The sequence below is a fragment of the Alexandromys fortis genome, unplaced genomic scaffold (assembly GCF_014885135.2).
Source record: "Alexandromys fortis isolate MF-2015 unplaced genomic scaffold, M_Fortis_MF-2015_v1.1 scaffold_6, whole genome shotgun sequence".
Classification (NCBI taxonomy): domain Eukaryota; kingdom Metazoa; phylum Chordata; class Mammalia; order Rodentia; family Cricetidae; genus Alexandromys; species Alexandromys fortis.
In genome coordinates this window covers 11505436-11527549 of record NW_026067902.1, presented here as the reverse complement: position 1 = coordinate 11527549, position 22114 = coordinate 11505436, and the positions used below count along the sequence as shown (strand labels likewise).

At 37.4% G+C, this 22114-nt stretch overlaps 1 protein-coding gene across 1 annotated transcript in view; it reads right to left on the bottom strand.

The window, feature by feature from the left end:
- Bub1 (BUB1 mitotic checkpoint serine/threonine kinase) overlaps positions 1-22114 on the bottom strand; it is a 32451-nt gene that overhangs the window by 430 nt on the left and 9907 nt on the right. The window contains exons 7-24 of the mRNA XM_050134385.1: positions 21175-21218; positions 20896-21083; positions 18821-18972; positions 17593-17819; positions 16580-16638; positions 15327-15455; positions 15131-15241; positions 14386-14479; positions 13551-13632; positions 10379-10553; positions 7531-7615; positions 6217-6425; positions 4238-4381; positions 3220-3335; positions 2755-2916; positions 2425-2582; positions 2150-2318; positions 1303-1409 (exon numbers count right to left, since the gene is read on the bottom strand). Coding sequence (XP_049990342.1) covers positions 1303-1409; positions 2150-2318; positions 2425-2582; positions 2755-2916; positions 3220-3335; positions 4238-4381; positions 6217-6425; positions 7531-7615; positions 10379-10553; positions 13551-13632; positions 14386-14479; positions 15131-15241; positions 15327-15455; positions 16580-16638; positions 17593-17819; positions 18821-18972; positions 20896-21083; positions 21175-21218 — 2411 coding nt within the window. The remainder of the gene's footprint in view (positions 1-1302; positions 1410-2149; positions 2319-2424; positions 2583-2754; positions 2917-3219; positions 3336-4237; positions 4382-6216; positions 6426-7530; positions 7616-10378; positions 10554-13550; positions 13633-14385; positions 14480-15130; positions 15242-15326; positions 15456-16579; positions 16639-17592; positions 17820-18820; positions 18973-20895; positions 21084-21174; positions 21219-22114) is intronic.

Sequence of the window (22114 nt, the reverse complement as noted above, 5' to 3'; positions counted from 1 at the left end):
TCTGCATCTTAGCAAACCAAGAATTCATCATACACAGGAGGAATTAAAAATCCAACCAAATGTCTAAATTATATGCTGTTCTAATAACATGATTTAAAATAGTCTTTGAGCAATAGTTCTTTAGTAGAAAAATCATCTTTTAAAGAAAATATGCCTTCGTTTGGCTTCTTGTATACCACACTGCCAGAATCTGATAATCTAGTACTTGGTTATGATAAGCCTAACTGTATATATAGCAAGGTATCTAGACAAAGAGGCTGTGGCTGCACTCTTTAGGACAGAGCTCACACTTAAGGGTCTTAACCAAAAACAAAATCAAAAACTTCAAAACAGGGAGAAAAGGCCCTGGAGAGAAAGCAGTACATACTAAAATGCCATTCTAGATGGAAACTGAGAAGGAAGCACTGGCTTTTTTATATGCTTCTGGCAATAGTCGGAGGCCTTCTGGACCCTCTGGTCCTTTGATAATGAGCAAGGGAAACAATGTGAATGAAGTACTTGCTGAATTTGATGGCTCCATACAGAATAAAGGACAACTGTTGTTAGGTTTTCTTTTGGGTTCCAAATCTACTGTACATGATGTATATAAAATTTCTGCAAACTCTTTCCTTTTCTGCCTTGATAGTGAGTGGGTGGGAGAATGAGGAAAACCTCACACTATACATCTTTTTCAGGAAGGAATAAACATGTAAAATTCCATTAGGCTAACACGAGTGACTTTTTTCCTGTATATGTTTTTATATCTCAAAAAAAGTTAATATGATATATGGAAACATACATGTATAGAATACCATCAGTGGTATGTTTACAGAGTGTTACCTAAGGGACAGTGCTGACATGATAAGCTCCAAACGAATCATTAACCTTTAAGTATTTCATAAACTAAAGTTACATAGGGCTGAAGCTTAAAAACCCTGTCTTGTAACAGAAGTTACCTCGTTTTATTTATAATTTACAAAACCACTTCACCTGTATTATTTTCTTTGCTTATAAGATTTGAGCAAAGCAGAATCATCATCATTCCCATTTACATAAACAAGAAAACAAACAAACAAAACCCCAAGGTTCGCCAACATTGACTTCACTTACAGTAAATAAAAACAGTCAAGAACAGAATGCTAACCCACAGTCAGTTCTCAATGGTTTTACAAGGCACTGAATGCTAGATTTGATCAGTGCCTAATGTGAGGATTATGTTCTATTACCAAAATCTACTACCCAGGTTCATTTTCTAGCTAGATAAAAATAAACTATTTTGCTGTTATTATTATTATTACTATAGTACCAATGCCAATAACCGACCTTCTAAAAAGACCTGCAGGTTTCCAGACTCCTCCTTCATTTTTGACTTTCATGTACGTCCCAAAGAGCATACAGTACACTGTTGCAGCAACTCCATAGTAATCAATCTATGAAGACAACAGACATATGCAATGTAAATAGTAACTTACGTGTGAGTATTTAAATAGGTCTCTAACTTAGGAGCTAAAGAACCATAGGGTTTTACTTTTATGGAATTCTGAAATCTTATGCTCTTTCACTTGGTGCAAACACAACAATATCTCAGTTTGGCAGCTCCCCCAATTCTATCCTCTGGGACTCTGGTGGTTATTGTGTAACTACACAGCAATGCCTCTGTGTGATATCTATATAACAGAACAGAACACTCTAGCATGGTTCAAATCTGTAGTTAGCACAATGTCTACTATCCACCTCCAGAACAGCACTTATTTACCTGAAGCATTACTGGGAGTAACGAACTAGATATAAAGCCCTCACTTGTGCCCCCTTTATTATGGTCTTCTGGAAGCCACAGATCTTATCTGGAAACTGGGCAGTTGGTTTAAACCAGGCTCAAAACCTTTACATTTATCCTAATTAGCAGTATCTTCCTGAATTGTCAACTAATATTTCACTCTGCTGAAAACTCTGAAACTTTCTCACAGAATGTATTTGCTTTTCTGCTCTGTTGACAGAATCTGTATTAAGAGAGGAAGACGCTTCAAAAGTAGAATTTCTTTTTCTTCAGCCTTACGTTCTACTTTTCCTTCAGTGCCCAAGAGACCAGTTCAAACTACTTGGAGCTCTAAACTCATTTTAAAAGTCTAGTAAGTGTAATGTTTTCAAACCTCTTGCTTGCTGTCCATACCTGGTAGTTCCAAGGCTTGTTACTGAGCATCTCAGGACACTGAAAACCAGATGTTTCACATTTTCCTGTAAATGCAGTTCCTTTAGGGAAAAGTTTCATATCTATACTCTGACCCAGGTCAATCAGTGCCAAGCCAGTAGCTAAATCTTCATTATTCTGTTCTAAAAATCTACATCAATACAAACAAGCATGTGTCAACAAATAATATAAGCACAAATAACAAAAGGATATCAAAGAAATGTTAGGGAAGAACTCCACTCAAGTGTCACACTTACGTGTGTCCTAGTATGAAGTTATCTGGCTTAATGTCTCCATGAATGATTTCGCAGCTGTGGACTTGTTCAATCATGTAAAGCATTCTGATAGCGAAGGTGATGACGAGAGCCTGGGGCATCACTTTTTCAGGGGTGTTTTTATAGAGGTTAATGGCATTCTAGAAATAATGCAAATGGTATCCTAAGTTGGCTGCAGAAGATTAATGAAATTTCAAGTCAAGGGCATACGCCTGCTTTTTATTCCAATAAAAGTTCCAATTGTGAAAAATAGTACAGGTAAAAACCAGAAATGTACATGTATTTCATGTTCATGTCATGAAAATTACTTACTAGTAATGTCCCATAGCTATAGAGCTCCCCTATTAATATGCTGCCATTTTGGAATAAGTGAGCAGAATAAAACTTGATGAACATGTGATGCACTTCTGGCTTTAGTCTCTCCATCAGCTGCATCCCAATGTAGAATTCCCAGGAATTGGCAGGTCTCTGAACCTACAAATCAAATCAGGTATGTGCTATGCATATCCTTATCCATATTCTGTAAAAGAATAGCAAGAAAGCAACTCCTCCCAGTTAAGGATGTTGACAAAAAGCAAGGACAAGCTAAGCACTCATCAGCAGTATAGGGCTGGCAGGATAATCTTAGTGGTAAGACAATTCCGAGTCTTCGTAGGATAGCTGTTTAACTGTTGACTAAGGCCTCAATGACATCAGTATTTAATGGGGAGTGGACAGCGGACGATAACTTCTAAAATTTACATATACACTATACAAGAAGTTACTCATTTCATTTACCTTCAAAACACATTTCTGTTTACTTCTGGTATCATTCTCATCTCCATGAACAGCTTCATAGACTTGGGCAAAGGCCCCTTCTCCAAGAAGGTGAGTCACATAGATTAGGAAAGAACCTTGGAAGATAAGTATGTCAAATTGACAAAAAGCCATAAGGACTGTCCAAGTGAAGAATTCCTGGTGCCTGAACTACTTTTAATAAATTAAAATGGGTTTAATCTGGGGAAGTTTTCCCAGACTTAAATGAAAGTAAAACATACATCTGCCACAAAAGTGCCTCCTTACAAATTCTCTAAACGAATGAGGGCAGCTCTGATGGCCCAGTATACTTATGTGTGGCCTTGGATACTGGCCCTTCCATTACCTGTGGTGCCAGCTCTGCACAACTGTTGAGGTATTAGGAAGACTATGTAGAAATCTGTAAAGCTTTTTGGAAAATATACATGTTTTACAGGAGAATAAGAAAGGCAAAGCATAACTGTAATAATACTTATAAAAGTTTAGGATGGTTAGACCAATTTTGTATTTTGAAGAGCTTTTTATTTAGGTGGTTGTGAGCTGCTGAATACGGGCACTGGAACCCAAACTGAGGTCTCCTGAAATTGCTCTTTCTTGGTGGTGATAATGATGTTCAAGACAGAGTTTCTCTGGATAACAATCCTGGCTGTCCTGGAACTTGCTTTGTAGACCAGGCTGGCCTCTAACTCACAAAGATCTGTCTACCTCTCCCCACCTGAGTTCTGGGATTAAGGCATGTGCCACCACACCCGGCTCTGAAAGTGCTCTTAACCTTTGAGCCATCTCTCTAGCTTGGAGTACATGCATTTTTAACTCTGATAGATTGTCAAATTAAAGTCCCAACAGTAATCACAATTCTACTATCATATCTTAACAAAATTTCTCAATACTATAGGTATTAACTCTTTCTTGAAGGTGGAAAGGGTAGAAGAATCTTTGAGTTACTCTAAGTTTCTCATAAACAAGAATTCAAAGTTCTATTACCCAATGCAATTCTTACCCAATTGGAATTCTGTCTTGGGCTTGATGGCTGGAAGTTTACACTGCCACTCAAAAGTATTTGAATAGCAACTCACTGGTTTAGAAAGCCCAGACAGAAGTTTAAGAATCAATTCGTCATCCCATGGGTTCTCAATAGTAAAGTCTTAAATAGAAAAAAGAAAAAAAAATTCAGCATTCAAATATTTTAACAGGAATTTTAGATAAATAAGTAAAAGCATTCACTAAATAAGCTTTCAAAATCTTACCCTAGAGCCGAGCGATGGTGGTGCACACCTTTAATCAGCACTCGGGAGGCAGAGGCAGGCGGATCTCTGTGAGTTCGAGACCAGCCTGGTCTACAGAGCTAGTTCCAGGACAGGCTCCAAAGCCAAAGAGAAACCCAGTCTCGAAAAACCAAAAAAAAAAAAAAAAAAAGAAAAAAAAAAGAAAAAAAAATTACCCTAGAGCATCCAATAATAAAAGAAGCTAAAATTGATATTGTCATTATTGTCACTTTAGGTCTACAAATTTAGACTATCCAGTTGTGACAAAGGGAATCAACTAGCTGCTTCCTGACTCATTTGGAGTGGCAGAATTCGTGCCTTCAAAAATTATAGCTCCATGCCTTGAAGTATACTTGGCCATTATTATTTAGTTGCTTCTAGTGTGCTCAGACATATACTCTTCACTGTTTCCCCCACTAACATACACAAAGTACACGACCTACACACAATGCGCATCAACGAGAATACTGTGTACACAAAAGGGAAAACAATTCCTAAAGGAGGACAAAGGCTTCTCTCCAATTTGATGTTATAAAACATTCTATCTGTGGTGCTTTGAAAAGGCTACTCTCCTACATGGTTACTGCTTTCTTAGAATATACAGAACATAGTTCTGAGATTTAGTAACTCATTTAGTTCTTACAGTAAGCCTTTAAGGTAGTTACTAGTATAACTTTCACTTTAAGATATATTTAACTTTTTTTTTTTTTTTTTTTTTTTGAGACAGGGTTTCTCTGTGTAACAGTCCTAGCTGTCTTGGAACTTCCTTTGTAGACCATGCTGGCCTCAAATTCACTGATACCCACCTGCCTCTGCATCTCAAGTGCTGGATTTAAAGGTGTGTGCCATCACCACCTGGCCTGTTTGTTTGTCTGCATTTATGTATATAAGAAAGCATCAGATTCCCTGGACTCAGAAGTCCCAGACAGTTGTGAGACATCATGTGGTGCTGGGAATTGAACCTGGGTCCTTGGGAAGAGCAGCAAGTACTCAACCTGAGTCATCTCTCCAACTAACATCCATTTTAAAGAGAAGCACCATAACGTGGCTGGGGAGGCTGGGAATTGGAGCCTTGCCTTAGAACTTAGTCTATCTCCTGATTTTATGTTCTCAGTTACTATGCAAGACTTTCTGTATAACAAGGGACAGAGGAAGATATCTCTTAATATTCAGTCTTGACTAATTGTTGTTACATACAGGGGTGAAGGTAATATTAGATTATATGTTTGACAAATAGCAAACTCCCAACCTTGAACTCTTTTTGAAAAGCTTTTTTGGAAGATTTATTTGCCTTATGTGTATACTTGTTTGCCTGCATATGTGTATGTGCACTTTGTGTATGCCTGGTGCCCAGAGACATAACAAGGGAATTCCAGATTACCAGAACTGGAATTATAGATGGTTGTGAGCCATCATATGTGTGCTGAAAACCAAATCTGAGTCTTTTTGAAGAGCAGTCAAAAGTTCTCTTAACCAATGAGCCATCTTTCCAGGCCCCTACTTCCTTTTTCTAACAGTAGCGATCTTAGTGCCTTTTAAGATTAAAATAGATTGACTGATTTCAAATGTGCTTGTAGTGAATTATTTTTGTGATGTAGCTGCAAGTCTGTCTAAGTTTATTTTCTACTCCGTCCCCACACTGAGTTCTTTCATGGAAAAGCTTTCCCATGCTATTGTTCTTATGGCACACTTAAGATTGAGCATGTGTGCATACTTGGAGCATTGACGTTCCCAAGTGAACTAGTCTGCATCCATTCAACTTGGAGTCCAGTGCTGGCGTCTGGTAGGTCCTCCATGGTCACAAGGTCAGTGCTTGTGCATTTATAAGTCTCAAGTCCAAACACTGCGTCCTGAGTGAACACACCACCTGCGGCAGGCTGGCTAGGATAATCTAAAGATGCTGAAAATTTCTCTTGAGTTGGACTGGATGTGCGAAAACAGAAAAAAAAAAAAAAAAAACTTGACGTGATTAGAAGTCTTATTATATTTGACCAAAATAAAATAGCTTCCTTTCATTCTAAGAACAGCATTTCAAAATTGTGTCACAGGTTGAGTTGATCAAATAACTTTTATTAAACAAGTATGTGTAAATACTCAAGCTACTAAGATAATGAATATAAACAGAAATAAAACCAAAGCCATTTAATGTATTAGATAAACAGGTAAGGTGGTATATTTGGTATTTAACAGGAATTGTGGGAATGAATTTATTACCCAAAGCTACATCTAAATAATACTACTGTAATTAAGACTGAGTGTTTTTCATTCTAAAAAGGGCTTCTTTTCTAACACTAAGACAAACTAAAATATTACAATTCAACAAGATTCTGATACAATATCTCCACTGGTCAAATAAGATGATATTTTACCTTATTACTTAAGCTTTCAGCTGTCTTTTTTTTTTTTTTGGTGGTGTGGTATCATGGAATTGATGTGCTTTTTATCAGCAATTCCACAAATTAGAAGTTCTATGACTTTGTCCTTGAGACCTGATGTCCTCATTTACAATAAGCGTTTAACGGAGTAATTGCCATAACTCAAGTTGTTGCAAGGATTAAGAGAACATAGCACACAGAAAGCATAAACACTGTGTCTGGGTTATGTTATGTATTGGTTACATCCACCAGCCTAATCAAATACAATGGGACTTGACTTTTGTAGCAGTACCTAAAGAGGCTTAAACATTCTATCTTCTCTTTAAAAGGCACTGGTTTTCTCAATTAAATGGGTGTGTAAAGCACAAATATGTGTTTTCTTAGTTTTGCAATAGTTGGCCTCAAAAAGAGGATTTAGTTTGAATACTGGAATGAATTTCAGAAAATATTAGCTCAGGGTCTGTTACTCAAGTTGCTTCTCTAACTGCCCTGACATACCAAGTCCTTAGGTAAATCACCATGTTTATATTAACAAACAGTACCTTCTGAATTAACTACCACTGAATAAAATCTTATTAGCCTTGGCATGTCAGAATACAGTATATTACTGTATCTTAAAGAGCAATGGAAGAGGAGAGTGACAAACACAATACCCAAGCTTTCTGTCCTTTGAGAGGTCCACATTTTCTTTACAAGAATCCAAAGTCACATGTGTATACTGTGTAGCTACCATATTTTCTGAAATATAAAAAAATTATAGACAGACTTATTACATACACATGTAGACACAAATACCATTTGATATGGTTACAAAGACTGGAACTCCTTTTCATACTGACTTTCACTACAATTTCAAAATACTGTTGTACTGTAGTACAAAGTATTAAGACCGGAATTGAAAAAAAAATTTACTTAGGGTTCAAAGAATAAATAACAAGTCCACTATAGACAGGATGACCAGACCACTGAAAGTTACTGGCATCGGGGCAAAGTATACCTCGTTTCAGAAAAATCTGCTATGAGGACACAGAGGGAGAATAAAAGGCTGCAACCCTTCCAGAGGGCTTTATATTAAAGGTTTGTGTGTCTTTTAGTTTAATGGATTTAGATACTGGCAGAACTTGAATCACTGTTCCTTCTAACTTAAAAACAAAACAAACAATTCATCTTTATTGACAGTAGATGGGACAGAATTATAGACTAAACTTTACCAAGTTGTTTAGTACTATGTAATACTACTATAGGCAAGTGTTATACTGGATTAATTTTTATCTGATGGTTGCTTATAAACAAATACCACTACTTATTAGTACTAGAACATTAGCTTCTATTTAAGAACCACAACGGCAAAGACCCCAAGAACAGTAACTATTGGCACTTTGAAGAACTCTTCATGGATTAGTTTTTATCAATTTAAAGAACTTAAAAAAAATTGAGTAACAAACTTGTGATGGCATTTAAAAATAGTCCATGTGTGAACTAACTTCTGTAAACTTTAGAAAAAGAATAAAACATACTGGGTTAGTACTCTAAAAAATATCCTTATTCCTCAGTCAATTTTTAGATTTTTAGGTTCATAATCCCATTAGAATATCTTTCATTTAGTAAAGTAAAATTCTCCAGCAGTTATTTAAACACTGTTTTAAAACTTGTGTGTGTGCTCGAGTGAGCGCACGGAGACGAGCAGACAACTTCTGGAGTTCTTCCTGCCATGTGGGTCCCAGAGGTCAAGCCCAGGTTGTCAGAAAACACTTTTACCTGCTGAGCCATCTCAATACCTTCAGAATTGCTTTGGTAAACATTTATTCTTTCTAAAAAGTACTGACAGTGATATAATTTAGCTAGTAAGCTGACAGTTATCCAAATGGCATAATGCTTCCGGATTGAAAATGACCTAATACCTGTGTTTATTGTAGTGACATTAGAGTTAAATTCAAATGTACAGTGTTGACATTTTTAAAATTAGTTTATGCATATGGGTGTTTTACTTGTATATTATGTCTATGCATCTGAGCATGCAGTACTTGCAGAGGCCAGAAGAGGCCATCAGATCCCCTAGAACTGGAGTTACAGACTGCTGGGAGCTTCCTTGTGGAGCCTGGGAACCAAACCCTGGAGGACTGAGCAGCCAGTGTTCATAACTGCTGAGCTATCTCTACATGTATATCTTTTATATAAATGTTACATTAGGCATGAGGTTGAAATGAGGACTAATAGGAGTTTTATAATTTCTCTTTTGAAATCAGACAAACATGTGATTTTCTATGCATATTATACTTGTCCATGTCTAAATACACAAGAAATTGGTCATCAAAAGAACAAATAACCCAATAAAAAAAATGGGGTACAGACATAAACAGAGAACTCTCAACGAAGGAATCTAAAATGGCTAAAAGACAATTAGGGAAACGGTCAACATCCTTAGCCATCAGAGAAATGCAAATCAAAACAACTCTGAGATTTCATCTTACACCTGTAAGAATGGCCAAGATCAAAACCACTGATGACAGCTTATGCTGGAGAGGATGTGGGATAAAGAGAACACTCCTCCATTGCTGGTGGAGTGCAAACTGGTACAGCCCCCTTGGAAATCAGTATGGCAATTTCTCAGAAAATTAGGAAACAACCTACTTCAAGACCCAGCAATACCACTTTTGCATATATACCCAAAGGATGCTCAATCATATCACAAGGACATGTGTTCAACTATGTTCATAGCAGCAATATATGTCATAGCCAGAACCTGAAAACAACCTAAAGGCCTCCTGACTGAAGAATGGATAGATAAGATGTGGTACATGTACGCAAAAGAGCACTGCAGAGTGGGAAAAGATGACATCTTGAAATTTGCAGGCAAATGGATGGATCTAGAAAATATATTGAGTGAGGTAACCCAGACCAGAAAGACAAATATAGATAGTAAGTACTCACTCATAAGTGGCTTTTAGACATAAAGCAAAGAAAGACCAGCCTACAATTCACAATCCCAGAGAACCTAGACAACAATGAGGACCCTAAGAGACATACATGGATCTAAACTACATGGGAAGTAGAAAAAGACAAGATCTCCTGAGTAAATTGGGAGTGTGGGGATCATGGGAGAAGGTAGAAGGGGAAGGGGGAGAAAGAAAGGGGAGTTGAAAAATATATAGCTCAATAAAAATAATTATTAATTCTAATATTTAAATAACTTAATCTTTTTGTAATAGTCCTTTCTTTGCTATCAAAATATAACACACTCCCGTTGGATATATGCCTCTAAGTGACTGCACAGGCTTTTTCCACTTTATACCTATTTATTAAATTTTAAAAATATAGACTATGAAGACAAAACGTAAAGAAAGAAAGAAAAGAAAAAGAAAGAACCAAAAGCATGCACACATACATAAGTGGATTTTAAGCCTTTTTACAATTTTTAAACTTCCTCTTTAGTTTCTTCAAGAAACTATAATACTAAACATTACATTTTTGCAGAAGATACTAAAATAATTCAGCACACACCTTTATCTTCTGGACTCTGCACTGAATTTGCTAGAAATCTGTGGAATGGTGTAGATGAAGGCAGGGTAGCAGATGTAAAATCTCCTGTAGTTTTAGAACTGGGAGCCAGGGTTTTGTTGAAGCGAGTACTGCATTCTGCTGAATCGCCCACAAGCTCATCAGTGTGAGGCACTTCCTACAACAGAAGATGAACTGAAAAAAGCAATTTGACTGCTTTGTTGATGAAATTTAACACATCAACACTTTAAGTCAGGCAGTTAACATAGTCCTGGAGTACAAACAACTCTCGAGGGTGAGGAGGTAAAGACGATCACTTGAGCTTAGGAGTTCAAAATCATCCTGAACAACACCAGCAAGCTCCTGTCTCAAAAAACAAAACCCCAAACATTTTAAAATTAAAAGAAAAAAAAAGGACTTAAAGAAATAGATATATAAACCTCTTGTTTTTAGCATACTTCAAAAGAGCCACATAACAAACTTTTTTTTTTTTTTTGAGACAAGGTTTCTCGGTAGTTTTGGAGCCTGTCCTGGAACTAGTTCTTGTAGACCAGGCTGGCCTTGAACTCACAGAGATCCGCCAGCCTCTAACTCCCGAGTGCTGGGATTAAAGGCGTGCGCCACCACCACCCGGCAACAATTAAACATTTTTATCTTGGACATTATTCTTTAAATTTGAAAAGAGTTACAAAGATAGTAAAGAGTTGTTCTCCTTCATTATTTTCCCTCTAATGGTAATCTTGTCTAAAATGTGATTTATTGTAAAAAACAAAACAACAACCAAAAAAAAAAAACCCAAAATGATACTAGTAACTGGAGCCGTTATTTGATTTCTTTTTCCTCCCCAGTCTCCAACATAGATCAGTACATCGCACATGGTTGCTCTGTCTACTTAGCTGCTTCTGATGACAGCCATCTGTGGATCTTTCCCACCCTTTCTTGCACTGATGCTTTGGAATAGAGGTAATGACCTGTGACTGTGTCTCTAGTTTAGGCTTTTATACTAGGGATATATATTTTAGAGAGGACTATCAGGACGATCGCATTAAACTTTGGGAATATGTGCCATAAACACAACATATTTTGTGAAGTTAACCCAATCACTTAGTCAGGTATCCCTGAGACTTCCTTACTGAATTATTTTTCCTCTCCCCACTTTTTTTTTTAAATGTAAATCCCCATGACCTGCCCATACTGAAAGGGAAATAAACCCTACCTTTCACAGGGCATAATCAAAGAATGAAGAAATATTACATTTACTTGTTTGTGTGTGCACTTGGTACACACATGTACCAGCTCTAATGGGAGGGAATGTCAGAGGACAATTATGGGAGTCAATTTTTCTTCTACTATGTGAATCCCAGGGATCAAAGCTGGGTCGTTCAAACTGGTGGCAAATGCCTTTACCTGCGGAGCCATCTCATAGGCCCTCTTAGAGAAATATTAAACCAATAAAGTAATTAATAATTTTGAAAAGATGCTTGGGAGCTATGCAGACTGTTTCTTCTCAGTGACATTAGTAGTCATCCATGGGCCTTGCCTATAGCAGTTCCAATCTTAGTGTTCTAATGGTGACCTTCTACATTCTTTGGAATGCTTCTGTAAGGGAGATCTGTTCTTTCTATCCTGTTGTATGAATATGGATATTCACTATTTCTTAGGTTATAATTTAATATCACCTTACTATTTTCTCTTTCAAATCGTCCCAGGTTTGATCACTGACTTTAGTAGGCTGCTGTGCTGCCCATCCCACTTCACAAAAACATAAAACCAAAACAATTATATCCTTAATTTCTGGCATAAGCTACCCCAGGCTCCTCTTCTATTTACCCTGACATGGCCTATAGAATCAGACATTTCTTTAAGAACATAATTATAGGCTAAGTTTTAGAATCTGTGGGGAAAGAGAACTAAAGTTTCATCAGAACTGAACTTCATAAATCCCTTCAGTTCTTAAAATGCCACATATGCTTTTTATACATCAAATTTTTTCTTTTATTTTTGGTTTTCGAGATAGGGTTTCTCTGTGTAACTTTGGCTGTTCTAGAACTCACTTTGTAAACCAGGCTGGCCTTGAACTCAAGAGATTCACCTGCCTCTGCCGTTTGAGTGCTGGGATTAAAGGTGTGTGCCACCATGCCTGGCCACATTTTTTAAAAACAAATTTCACCATTCCTTCCAGTAATGAAAGAAAAACTGGACAGTTATAAATGCACCAGTTTCTGCTCAGCACCAGCATATATAGAAAATGTACCTTTATTTGTTTGCTAAAGCATGTAGCAGAGTAATCCAACAAAATGTATTTCTAAAAGAGTGGCACTCAATCTAAAATCCAGTCCATTATTTTGGAAAATTGTAAGGCTAAGCAGTTCATCAAAAGATTGAGAGCCTCACAACAGTTAATTGAGAAGAACCTATCATGGACTTAAAACAGGGGCCAGGGTTCAGCAGCACGTCTCAGAATGGGAAATTAACAGTGAGGAATCCTTCCTGGGGCACCACTATCACAGGGGAATGCAGGTTATGGACAAAGAGCATACACGGGGAATTCTCTGGCCCATTGTGAAAGTCTAGATGCAATGGCTGCTGACATACAAGAACACTGCAGGTCAATGAACTGGTGAAGCCTGGCTGCTGTGGTGTACTGATCTATTTTCTTCAGTTTTCTGGGTTACTCACTAATATCCCACTGTAGATCTCAATTCTTATGTCTAAGAAAAACATATACTCCTGGGTGGCACCTCCAACCTAAAGGAATGGCCTTAAGAGGTAAGGATCATACAATTATTTTTATTTTCTCTACTTAATAATAGAATTCTTTTTTTTTTTCCTTTTTCTTTTCTTTTCTTTTTTTCTTTTTTTTGGTTTTTCAAGATAGGGTTTCTCTGTGGTTTTGGAGCCTGTCCTGGAACTAGCTCTTGTAGATCAGGCTGGTCTCAAACTCACAGAGATCCGCCTGCCTCTGCCTCCCGAGTGCTGGGATTAAAGGCGTGCGCCACCACTGCCCGGCTTCTTAATAATAGAATTCAATTCTGTTAATGAACACATTTTTCATGCAACATTGGATTTTCCAGAAGTTGCACATACCTTATGCCATGTGATGAGCATAATCATTTGGTAAAATTAAGGATAGATTCTAAGACCTATTTCACTAATAAAGCAGAGATTTACTTACATTTGATGTTGAAGGAAATTTGCTAACAGAGCGTTCTCCAAAGGTCCTGGCTCCTGTGGGCTTATTTTTAGCCTGTGGTAAGCTAAAGAAAGATTTGTATAATTATAAATCATAAAACATACAAATGAAATAAATAAGCTTAAAGTGTTAGAAAAATTTGTCACTTATCCTAGGTAAGGAGTTAATGGTCTTACAAAGATTCCTTACTTTTACAGCAACTATAGCAAAACTGGGTCCAAATTGAATTAACTGTCAGTAGAAGACATTTTTATTACACTGGGTTCCAAATTTTAGAAGCACATTAAACAAGGACTTTGACCAGTAGGATGTCCTGGGTAACAGGTAACATTCTAAATCTTTTTTATAGTGTCTATACAAGATATGGATATCACTTCTGCAAGCTGGTCACGCTGTCTCCTTTCTACCTCAGTATGAAGGTCCTCCATGCCAAGATGCCTATAACTCACATAGCTTCATTTGTTCCTGAAAATACCTGATGTCTCCCTAATGAGGTGTTCTACATTTTCTCTGTAGTTATGACTCAACATAAGCCGCTTTCTGTTCTACTTTATTGGCCCTGTACTTTATGGATCTAATATAATTTCAAATTCAGAGAATCCATCTGTTCTCTGACAATTTATAACTAGACTGCATTTCTTTTTCAGCTGTGCTTCTGTTACAGGAGGTCTGTTGTCTTGAAACTCATGCACTGGAACCCTATCTCCTCACTGCCTTACAACGTTCAAGTCCTGAAGGCTCCTCTACAGCATATGATGGCACTGGATGACATATACACCCCGCCCTCTGACTTTATTTTAAATAGACCTTTCTTTACCCATAATTTTCTTTGTTTCCATCTTCAAAAATAGGAAAAGCAGATGGCAAAGACATCTTATTAACTCCCCAAGCTCCAGAGGATACGGCATTTTCTACAAGAAAACAAAAACAACATCTCATTATTATCTTACAGCTACCTGTAAGAAAAAGTGCTGAAATCTTCAAAATACTAGGTCCTAGGTAATAATGACATAAGCTGCTGTACAGGGAGGTGAAGTGACTGATTCACAGCCCAGTGGTGATCCTGAAACATACAGAGCAGTGTCCACCCTCCTATAATGTTGCTACAGAGCTCTTTCAATAAAAACACACAAAAGTTGTGGGAATTTTTGTTGTTGTTCATGTCCTTTAAAAAAAAGGATTAATGTTTGTTAATTTCCAGTCTTCCCAATTCTAAGTAGACTTTATTTATCCTTGTCATGATCTTTGGCTTCCAGCACTGCTGGGTTCCAAACTCTACCTAGACATCTCTCAAGTTGAGAACTTACTGTTCCTACCCATGATGCTTTTGTCTTTTAGCACTCACTATTAAATAACAATAAAAAAAAATCCAACTTAGCAAAAAACCCAAACCAATATCACATACACTGTAACCTTTTCAAACTGTCACATGCAAAATGTATTCATTCCTTGCTCTTACATGACATACTATTCAAAGGCAGGGCCACATCTAAATCTTGATAATGTCTATAGCAACTTCCTGTGATACTGTGTATTTAATAGTTTTCTAAATAAATCATTACTTTGAAACTGGGCTTCAAATGCATCTTCATTTTGATCTAGAGAAGGCCACTCTTCTTTATCATCAGAAATATCAGGAAGTGTTGGAGCCTGAAATATATTCATGATGAAACCTTATAGAACAAAAAAAAAAAAATGTCAACAGGCAAAGATTACAAATCAGTTTTTATTAATTTGCATACAAACAAAATATTTTACCTAATGCTTCCTTGGTGTGCACAGTTGGTGATGGCTGCACTTTGGATGGTGTTGCTTGAACCATTCCCAATGATGTGTTTGGAGTTGTGTGAAAAGAATTAATGCTGGCAACCTTATTTGTTTCACACACTAGCAAAGGAGTGGGACAAAAGGTACTTAGTATCAGTATGTCACTCAGAACACATTAGAAGGCACATGATTACAGTAATTACAATTTAAAAGTTTGCCAATAATAATTATCACTATTTCCATTATCTTTGATTAAGCTTTCAAATATTCATGTTTATCTTTGTAATAATACCATGAAGTAAGGTCAAGAACTGTCCTTTTTATAGAAAAATAAAGGTTACATCAACGTAGAAGTTTTGTCATGCAAAGAATTCTTAGCTCACAATATAGGAGGGAATGATCACATTGCTGTGAGTCTTAAGGAAGTTTTCATTTCATTCAGCTGATGTTTGCTCAGACTTTCTTTCTCTTCCCCTGTTCATCTGGAAGCGCTGACATCTTTAGTGCTTACACAGAAATATTGCTGCCTAAAAGCTTCACACTTGTTCATTCTATCTGAACCAGGTTCACCGAGTTTGCTGCATAAGTAGTTTCCCTTTCCAGCCCCCCCACCTAAATCTTACTCCAGCCATCCTTCCTAACCACCTTCTTTGAAACCTAACTCTCCACCCTAATATTAACACCTCTTTTCCTATGGAAATCCTCCCCTTTTCCATTGTGATTGCCTCACTAACTACTTAGAACTATGCTTTGCATCTAGCCAGCGTGAACCAAGTCTTGGTGCACTAAGTCTCTACTTCAAATAGCCCCGTTCCTACTGTTAGTGGAAAGGATGCCAGTCACAGAAAGAGGGGAAGTGAATGACCAAACGGTGACTTTATTACTTAATGAACAAAATTATCTTCTATGAAAATGCCTCCACTGTGGTTCCAAACAGAATATAATACTAATTAAACTAATCCCCTTTCCCATCTAATGCATTAACTATGCCTTTCAGATTAATACACTGAGAAACTTAATAGAAAAATGCCAAAGGATTCTGAAAAAGGAAGATGTTACTAAAAAATGAATTTCTATTTTTTTTAATGAATTTTTATTTTTGACCAAAAACTGTCTGAGGCTTTATAACATCATTCTTACCCTCTAAAGAGTAAGGCCATCCTACACCACAATCACAATACAGACACTGAGCAAACCAAGACTACTCAAACAAGTTGGATAAAATTATTATAATGCAACACTACCTTCTTTTGTTTCTGGTCCACTCTGTGGCATGAATTCATGAATACTTTGACTTACACACCTGAAAGAGAAATCTCTTGAAACACACTGAAGAATAAAAGCACTTTACATATTAGAATTTTTAAGTAACTCTCAAGAAACAATAAAATATTGCCAACAATGCTAAGTCTGTTAGGGTGAGGATAAAATTGCTTAAGACCATGGTATAAGTAAATAAAATATTTATTGCCTTTGAGAATAGTAATTCTTTCAAATAAGGATAACCATTGAACATTTTAGTGAGACCCATTGGATCTGCCTTTCAGCACAATAACAATCATCCCTTCATGTGACAGGACAGAATGATGGTTTCACAAATTCAAACGCACTTCATTTATGGTTTATATTAAAGGCCCAAGATCTAGTTGCAGGCACTGTGTGTTAGTGGAACTAGTACCTTTCTTGTACTAGTTACCTGAAACTACTAGTGATAGCCAGATTTTAAATTAACAGCGAGGATGAAGGGAAAAGGTATCAAACCACTTATATAACAGCTTGCTTTTAAATCATACTGGGGCAATCAACCTCATCTGCCTAATACTGCTAGAATTCGCTTAAGGAACCTTATTAAAATGGTAAGCAAAGTACAAATCACTTTTAGTTTTACAAATTCCTATCAAATTGCAAGATAAGCAATGAACAACCAAAGACAAAAATGTAAAACAAATAAGAAATTATTATTTCTGAAACTTAACTTTCAGTTTGCAGTTTACAGCTATATATTCTGAATGTACAGTGAGAAACTGCTTGATGTTTATAATTCAAGAAAAAGAGTACAAAGTAAACAAACAGTATAAAAGAAGTGTGGAATTAAGTGTGAAAGATTCAAGGCCAATATTTTGAGAATCATTTCAGCAAACAAAAATTTAAAAATAAGAATCATTCATCTTTTATACAACATATTACTGTAGATCATGAAAATAAATTATACATGCAATGCATATCACTATCCCCTCCAGGATAACATTTAGCTTACCTGGAATCTGTCACTGACTGGCCACTTCCAGGAACAGGAAGAGCTGGCTGGCTGGCAGCTGGGATCATCAAAGCACTGTTAACAGTATTTACCACATGAGGAACCGAAGGTGCATTCTGTGGTTTCTGTCCTGAGTTCTCTGAGGTCTGCTGATTGATGGATGGAAGACTTGGAACCCTCAGTTCCTGCTGGGAGCATGTATTTGGTCCCATGCATACTGGATTAACCTTTCATGTTGAACAAAAATATTATTAATCAGTCATTACAGCTTTTCAAAGCACAGCAACAAAATAGACTAGCCTCTGTGATGGCTTCTTGTAGCTTCTTAAACAAGGACACACCAAAAGCTTATAGCTATTTTTTTTAATTATTATTTATTTGTGTGTGTGTGTGTGTGTGTGTGTGTGTGTGTGTGTGTAGGTGCATACATGTGTAAGTCAAAGGACAACTTTTAGGAGCTGGTTCCCTCTTATTTGTTGGGCTATGGTCTCAATTCTCTGTACCACATATTCTGATCTAGCTGGCTCACAAGCAACCAGAAAATTTCTGTATGAGAGTTGGGATTACAGATGTGTGCCACCATATCTGACTTTTCTTTTACATGTGTTGTTGGGATCAAACTCAGGCCATCTGGCTTATACAGCAAATACCTCTATTGGCTAAAATACCACTCAAGCCCAGCATCTTATAATTTTAACCACTGAAAAACAAATTGGCATCTATAATATTAGTATTTAAGTATCTCAGGCTGGGCAGTGGTGGCACACACCTTTAATTCCAGCAATTGGGAGGCAGAGGCAGGGTGATCTCAGTGACTTCAAGGCCAGCCTGGTCTATAAAGTAAGTTCCAGGAGAGCCAGGACTATTGCATAGAGAAGCCCTGTCTTGAATATTATTATTATTCACTGCTCAATCCATTTTCTTTCTTTCTTTTTTGGTTTTTCGAGACAGGGGTTTTTTGTATAGGGCTATCCTACAACTCATTCTGTAGCCCAGACTGGCCTTGAACTCACAGAGATCTATCTGCCTCTACCTCCCGAGTGTTAGGATTAAAAGTGTGCACCACTACAGTCTGGCTAATTCCAAATTTTATATATCTTTCTATATCAAATTATTTTCAAATTTGGTATGATTCTTAGCTAAACTAGAATAACTACAGAAACAGGCACAAAGGGCAACAGCTAGCAGCAGTAAGGATAAGCTACAGCAGTGAAGAACATGAACGTACGTCAGGCCTGTTCTGGGAAGCAGGCAGGTCCTTGTGAGACAACTCCACCACCTGATGCAATTTCTTGTGAAGTTCATCCATTTTCTGTTTTAACAGTTGCTCTTCAAAGGCACCGGCTTCTTTCCTTTTCATATAATGTCTGTCTTCACTAACTTTAAAAAACATTAAAAAAGCACGGTTTGCTCTCAAAATTTCATCAAGTATTATATGCAAAATGAGCAAATGTTCACAATTTAGGATACTTTTTAAATCAAAATTTTCCATATTTTTTTGATTTTAGAACTGAAACTTACATCACCTTTTAATTGAAATCTTTACCTGTCCTCACCACTGTTACTATTAAATATAGGTTATGTTATAAACAACAAAAACCTATTATGTGATCAATAATATTTAGCAATGGTATTCTAATACTGAACACTTCTTATAAAACAATCATACTGTACTGTAAATCACTTGAAAATGGTTATCCATTCATTTTTTTAAATTATTTTGTAACATATTTGTATATGTGTTTGTGTTTACGTGCACATGTATATATGGCTCCAAAAAGCCCCAGGAGTAGTCTAGGCTGCCTCTGCTAACCGAGTGCTGCGATTAAAAGAGTGTGTCATCACATCTGTCTTTTTAATGTGATTCCTGGGAATCAAACTCACATCCTCATTATTGCATGGCAAGAACTTTACTGACTGTGCTATCTCTCAATCTCCTATTATTCCCCACTTCAGATTTTAAAAAATGTAACTCTAGGCACTTTTCAAAAAAATATTAAAGTATTAAAGGGCACAAATCCCAAGGGAGATATGAATGTGGAATCAGAGAACAACTTGCTGGTTCTCTCCTCCTACCATGTTGTCTTAGGATTAGAACTCAGATAGTCATACTTGGTGGCTTTTAATTGTGTGTGTGTGTGTATGTGTGTACATGTATGTATGTGATGGTGCCTACAGAGGCTAGAGATGTTGGATCCCCCCGGAGCTGTGTGTTACAGGGTGTTGTGAGTCAACTAAAATGGGTGCTGGGCACTGAACTCAGGTCCTTTGCAAAGACAATACCAGCTCTTAAAGCTGAGCCACCTTTCCAGCGTCTCCTCTTTAGGAAATAAAGTGTACAAGGTCAGAGTTTCAACAAAACTTTGGATAGTTCTATTTCCAATAAACATCAAATATGGGCACACTCCAAACAAATCAGTCTGCCTTGAGACTATAAGTTGTGGCACATGAAAGAAAACTATCTATGGCCAACTCAAAATGGGTCCTCCACAAATATTGACTTTTCTCTATGGTTGGTAAATATAAAAATAAGGAACATAGGGATAGAAATGGCTCAGTAGTTAGGAGAGCTCTTGCAAAGTTCAGCTCAGTTGCTGGCACCTCTATCAGGCAGCTACCACCCTTTTCTGGCCTGTAAAGGACACTGCACTCATATGCACAAACCCATCACACATAACTTTAAATTAACAAATCTTTAAAAAGATAATGAAGAAAAGGTTCACATGGTAGATGTAGTCCAAATAACCTACAGGGCACAGAACCCTGAGTGGAGAACAAAGGTGTCTAAGGCCTATGCTATAGTAAAAAATCAAGTACAAAGGTACATTTCCTTATGAGGAACAAAGAATATTTGTTCTATAAACATAAATAACTTTGGCGTGCTGATCAGAAGACTACTTCTACATGTTTTGTTTAAAGTAGATGCAAACTTGGAAAATCTCTTCTTAACCTCAGTTCTCAATTAAATCCTTTCAAAGAGCAAATAAATGCTCTACAAATTTAGGACTACTGTATATAGAGATTCAAATTCACATAGATGATATGGAAACACTATCCATTTCACTAATGCAAAGAAAACACCAGTAAGGACGTTTACTGTAGCGCTGTTTCAACTGTCAGTGGTGTTATCAGTTCAGCAATTGAGCCTGTGGAAAAGCATGCTGCGAGGCTAGTGTCTCTAACAAAGACTTCTAGGCTTCTGAGAAAAGCTCAAGACATTCTCTTGTCTTTTCATTCAGTTATGTGATTACTCATCATTTAAAAAGACACATACAAAAAAGTGTGATATAAGAGTGCAAATACCCCACTGTTCATGTTTCCTCCGTTGATTGTATTTCTGGGCTCTTAGTTCTTCAAAGGAAAATTCTGAATCCCCACGAATAAGCTTTTCCTTGCAGTACATAACAACCTGCTGAGTGTTAGCCGTGGGTGCCACAGATGAGCTGACAGAGCACTCTGATTTGGAAATCACGATCACTCTTTGTTCCTTACTGGGGAGAAAGACACCACTTAAAACAGTGCACTAAAGTAACTTGAAGGGAACTTAAGTAATAATATACTCATTGTACTTGCATATTTGACCTGTTATCACAAGAGGATGGTGTCACACCAGAACATTCTGGGCCCTACAAGACAGAAAACAAACATGAGCATTCACTTACCAATGAGAAACCTTCACACAAATTACTTCACAATTCATCTGAAAATGCTCCCTGGGAAGAAGCCTCTTAAACGCAAGTAGATTTACATGTTTATGAAAATTATGATTAATAGTTGGAGCTTTAGTTGGCATTATTTTTACTTAACTTTTCAAACTGAGGTCCCCCCCAAACAAAACAATTAATTTATATTTAAGAAAATAAAATTTCCACCTTTTGTCTGCAAGGTCCCTGGCCAGCAAGGGGCCCTGATCCTGTACCACAAGACCCATCGGAGGGTGAATGTGTTCAATCCCCTAAACTTTCTGGTCATTCTGCAGGGGCTTCTCTCCCCTGCCTCTCTCCTCCTATTCCATCCCAGCTTGCTCCCAGGCATCCCTTTCCTTCTTCGGAGTCATAAGATCCCCCAGCTCAGCCTGTTTGGGGGATGGGACGGGTTGGTGAATGCAACCGGGCAGGAGTTCCTTTGTTTCACTGAGTCTGCAAGCAGCAAGCTAGTCCTTTTGTCTGTGAGGTCCCTGGCCAGCAAGTGGCCCTGATCCTGTACCAGAAGATCCATCAGAGAGAAGAAAGGAGTTTCACCATCCTTCAGTCTGTATTGCGATCACAGATATGGAACTGGGACTGAACGAGCATGTGATCAAACCGGACCCTCTGAATGTGGCTGACAATGAGGGCAGACTGAGAAGCCAATGATAATGACACCGGATTTTGATTCTACTGCACACACTGGCTTTTTGGGAGCCTAGTCTGTTTGGATGCACACCTTCCTAGACTTGGATGGAGGGGGGAAGGCCTTGGACTTCCCACAGGGCAGGGCACCCTGACTTATCTTAGGACTGGAGAGTGAGGGGGAGGGGGAG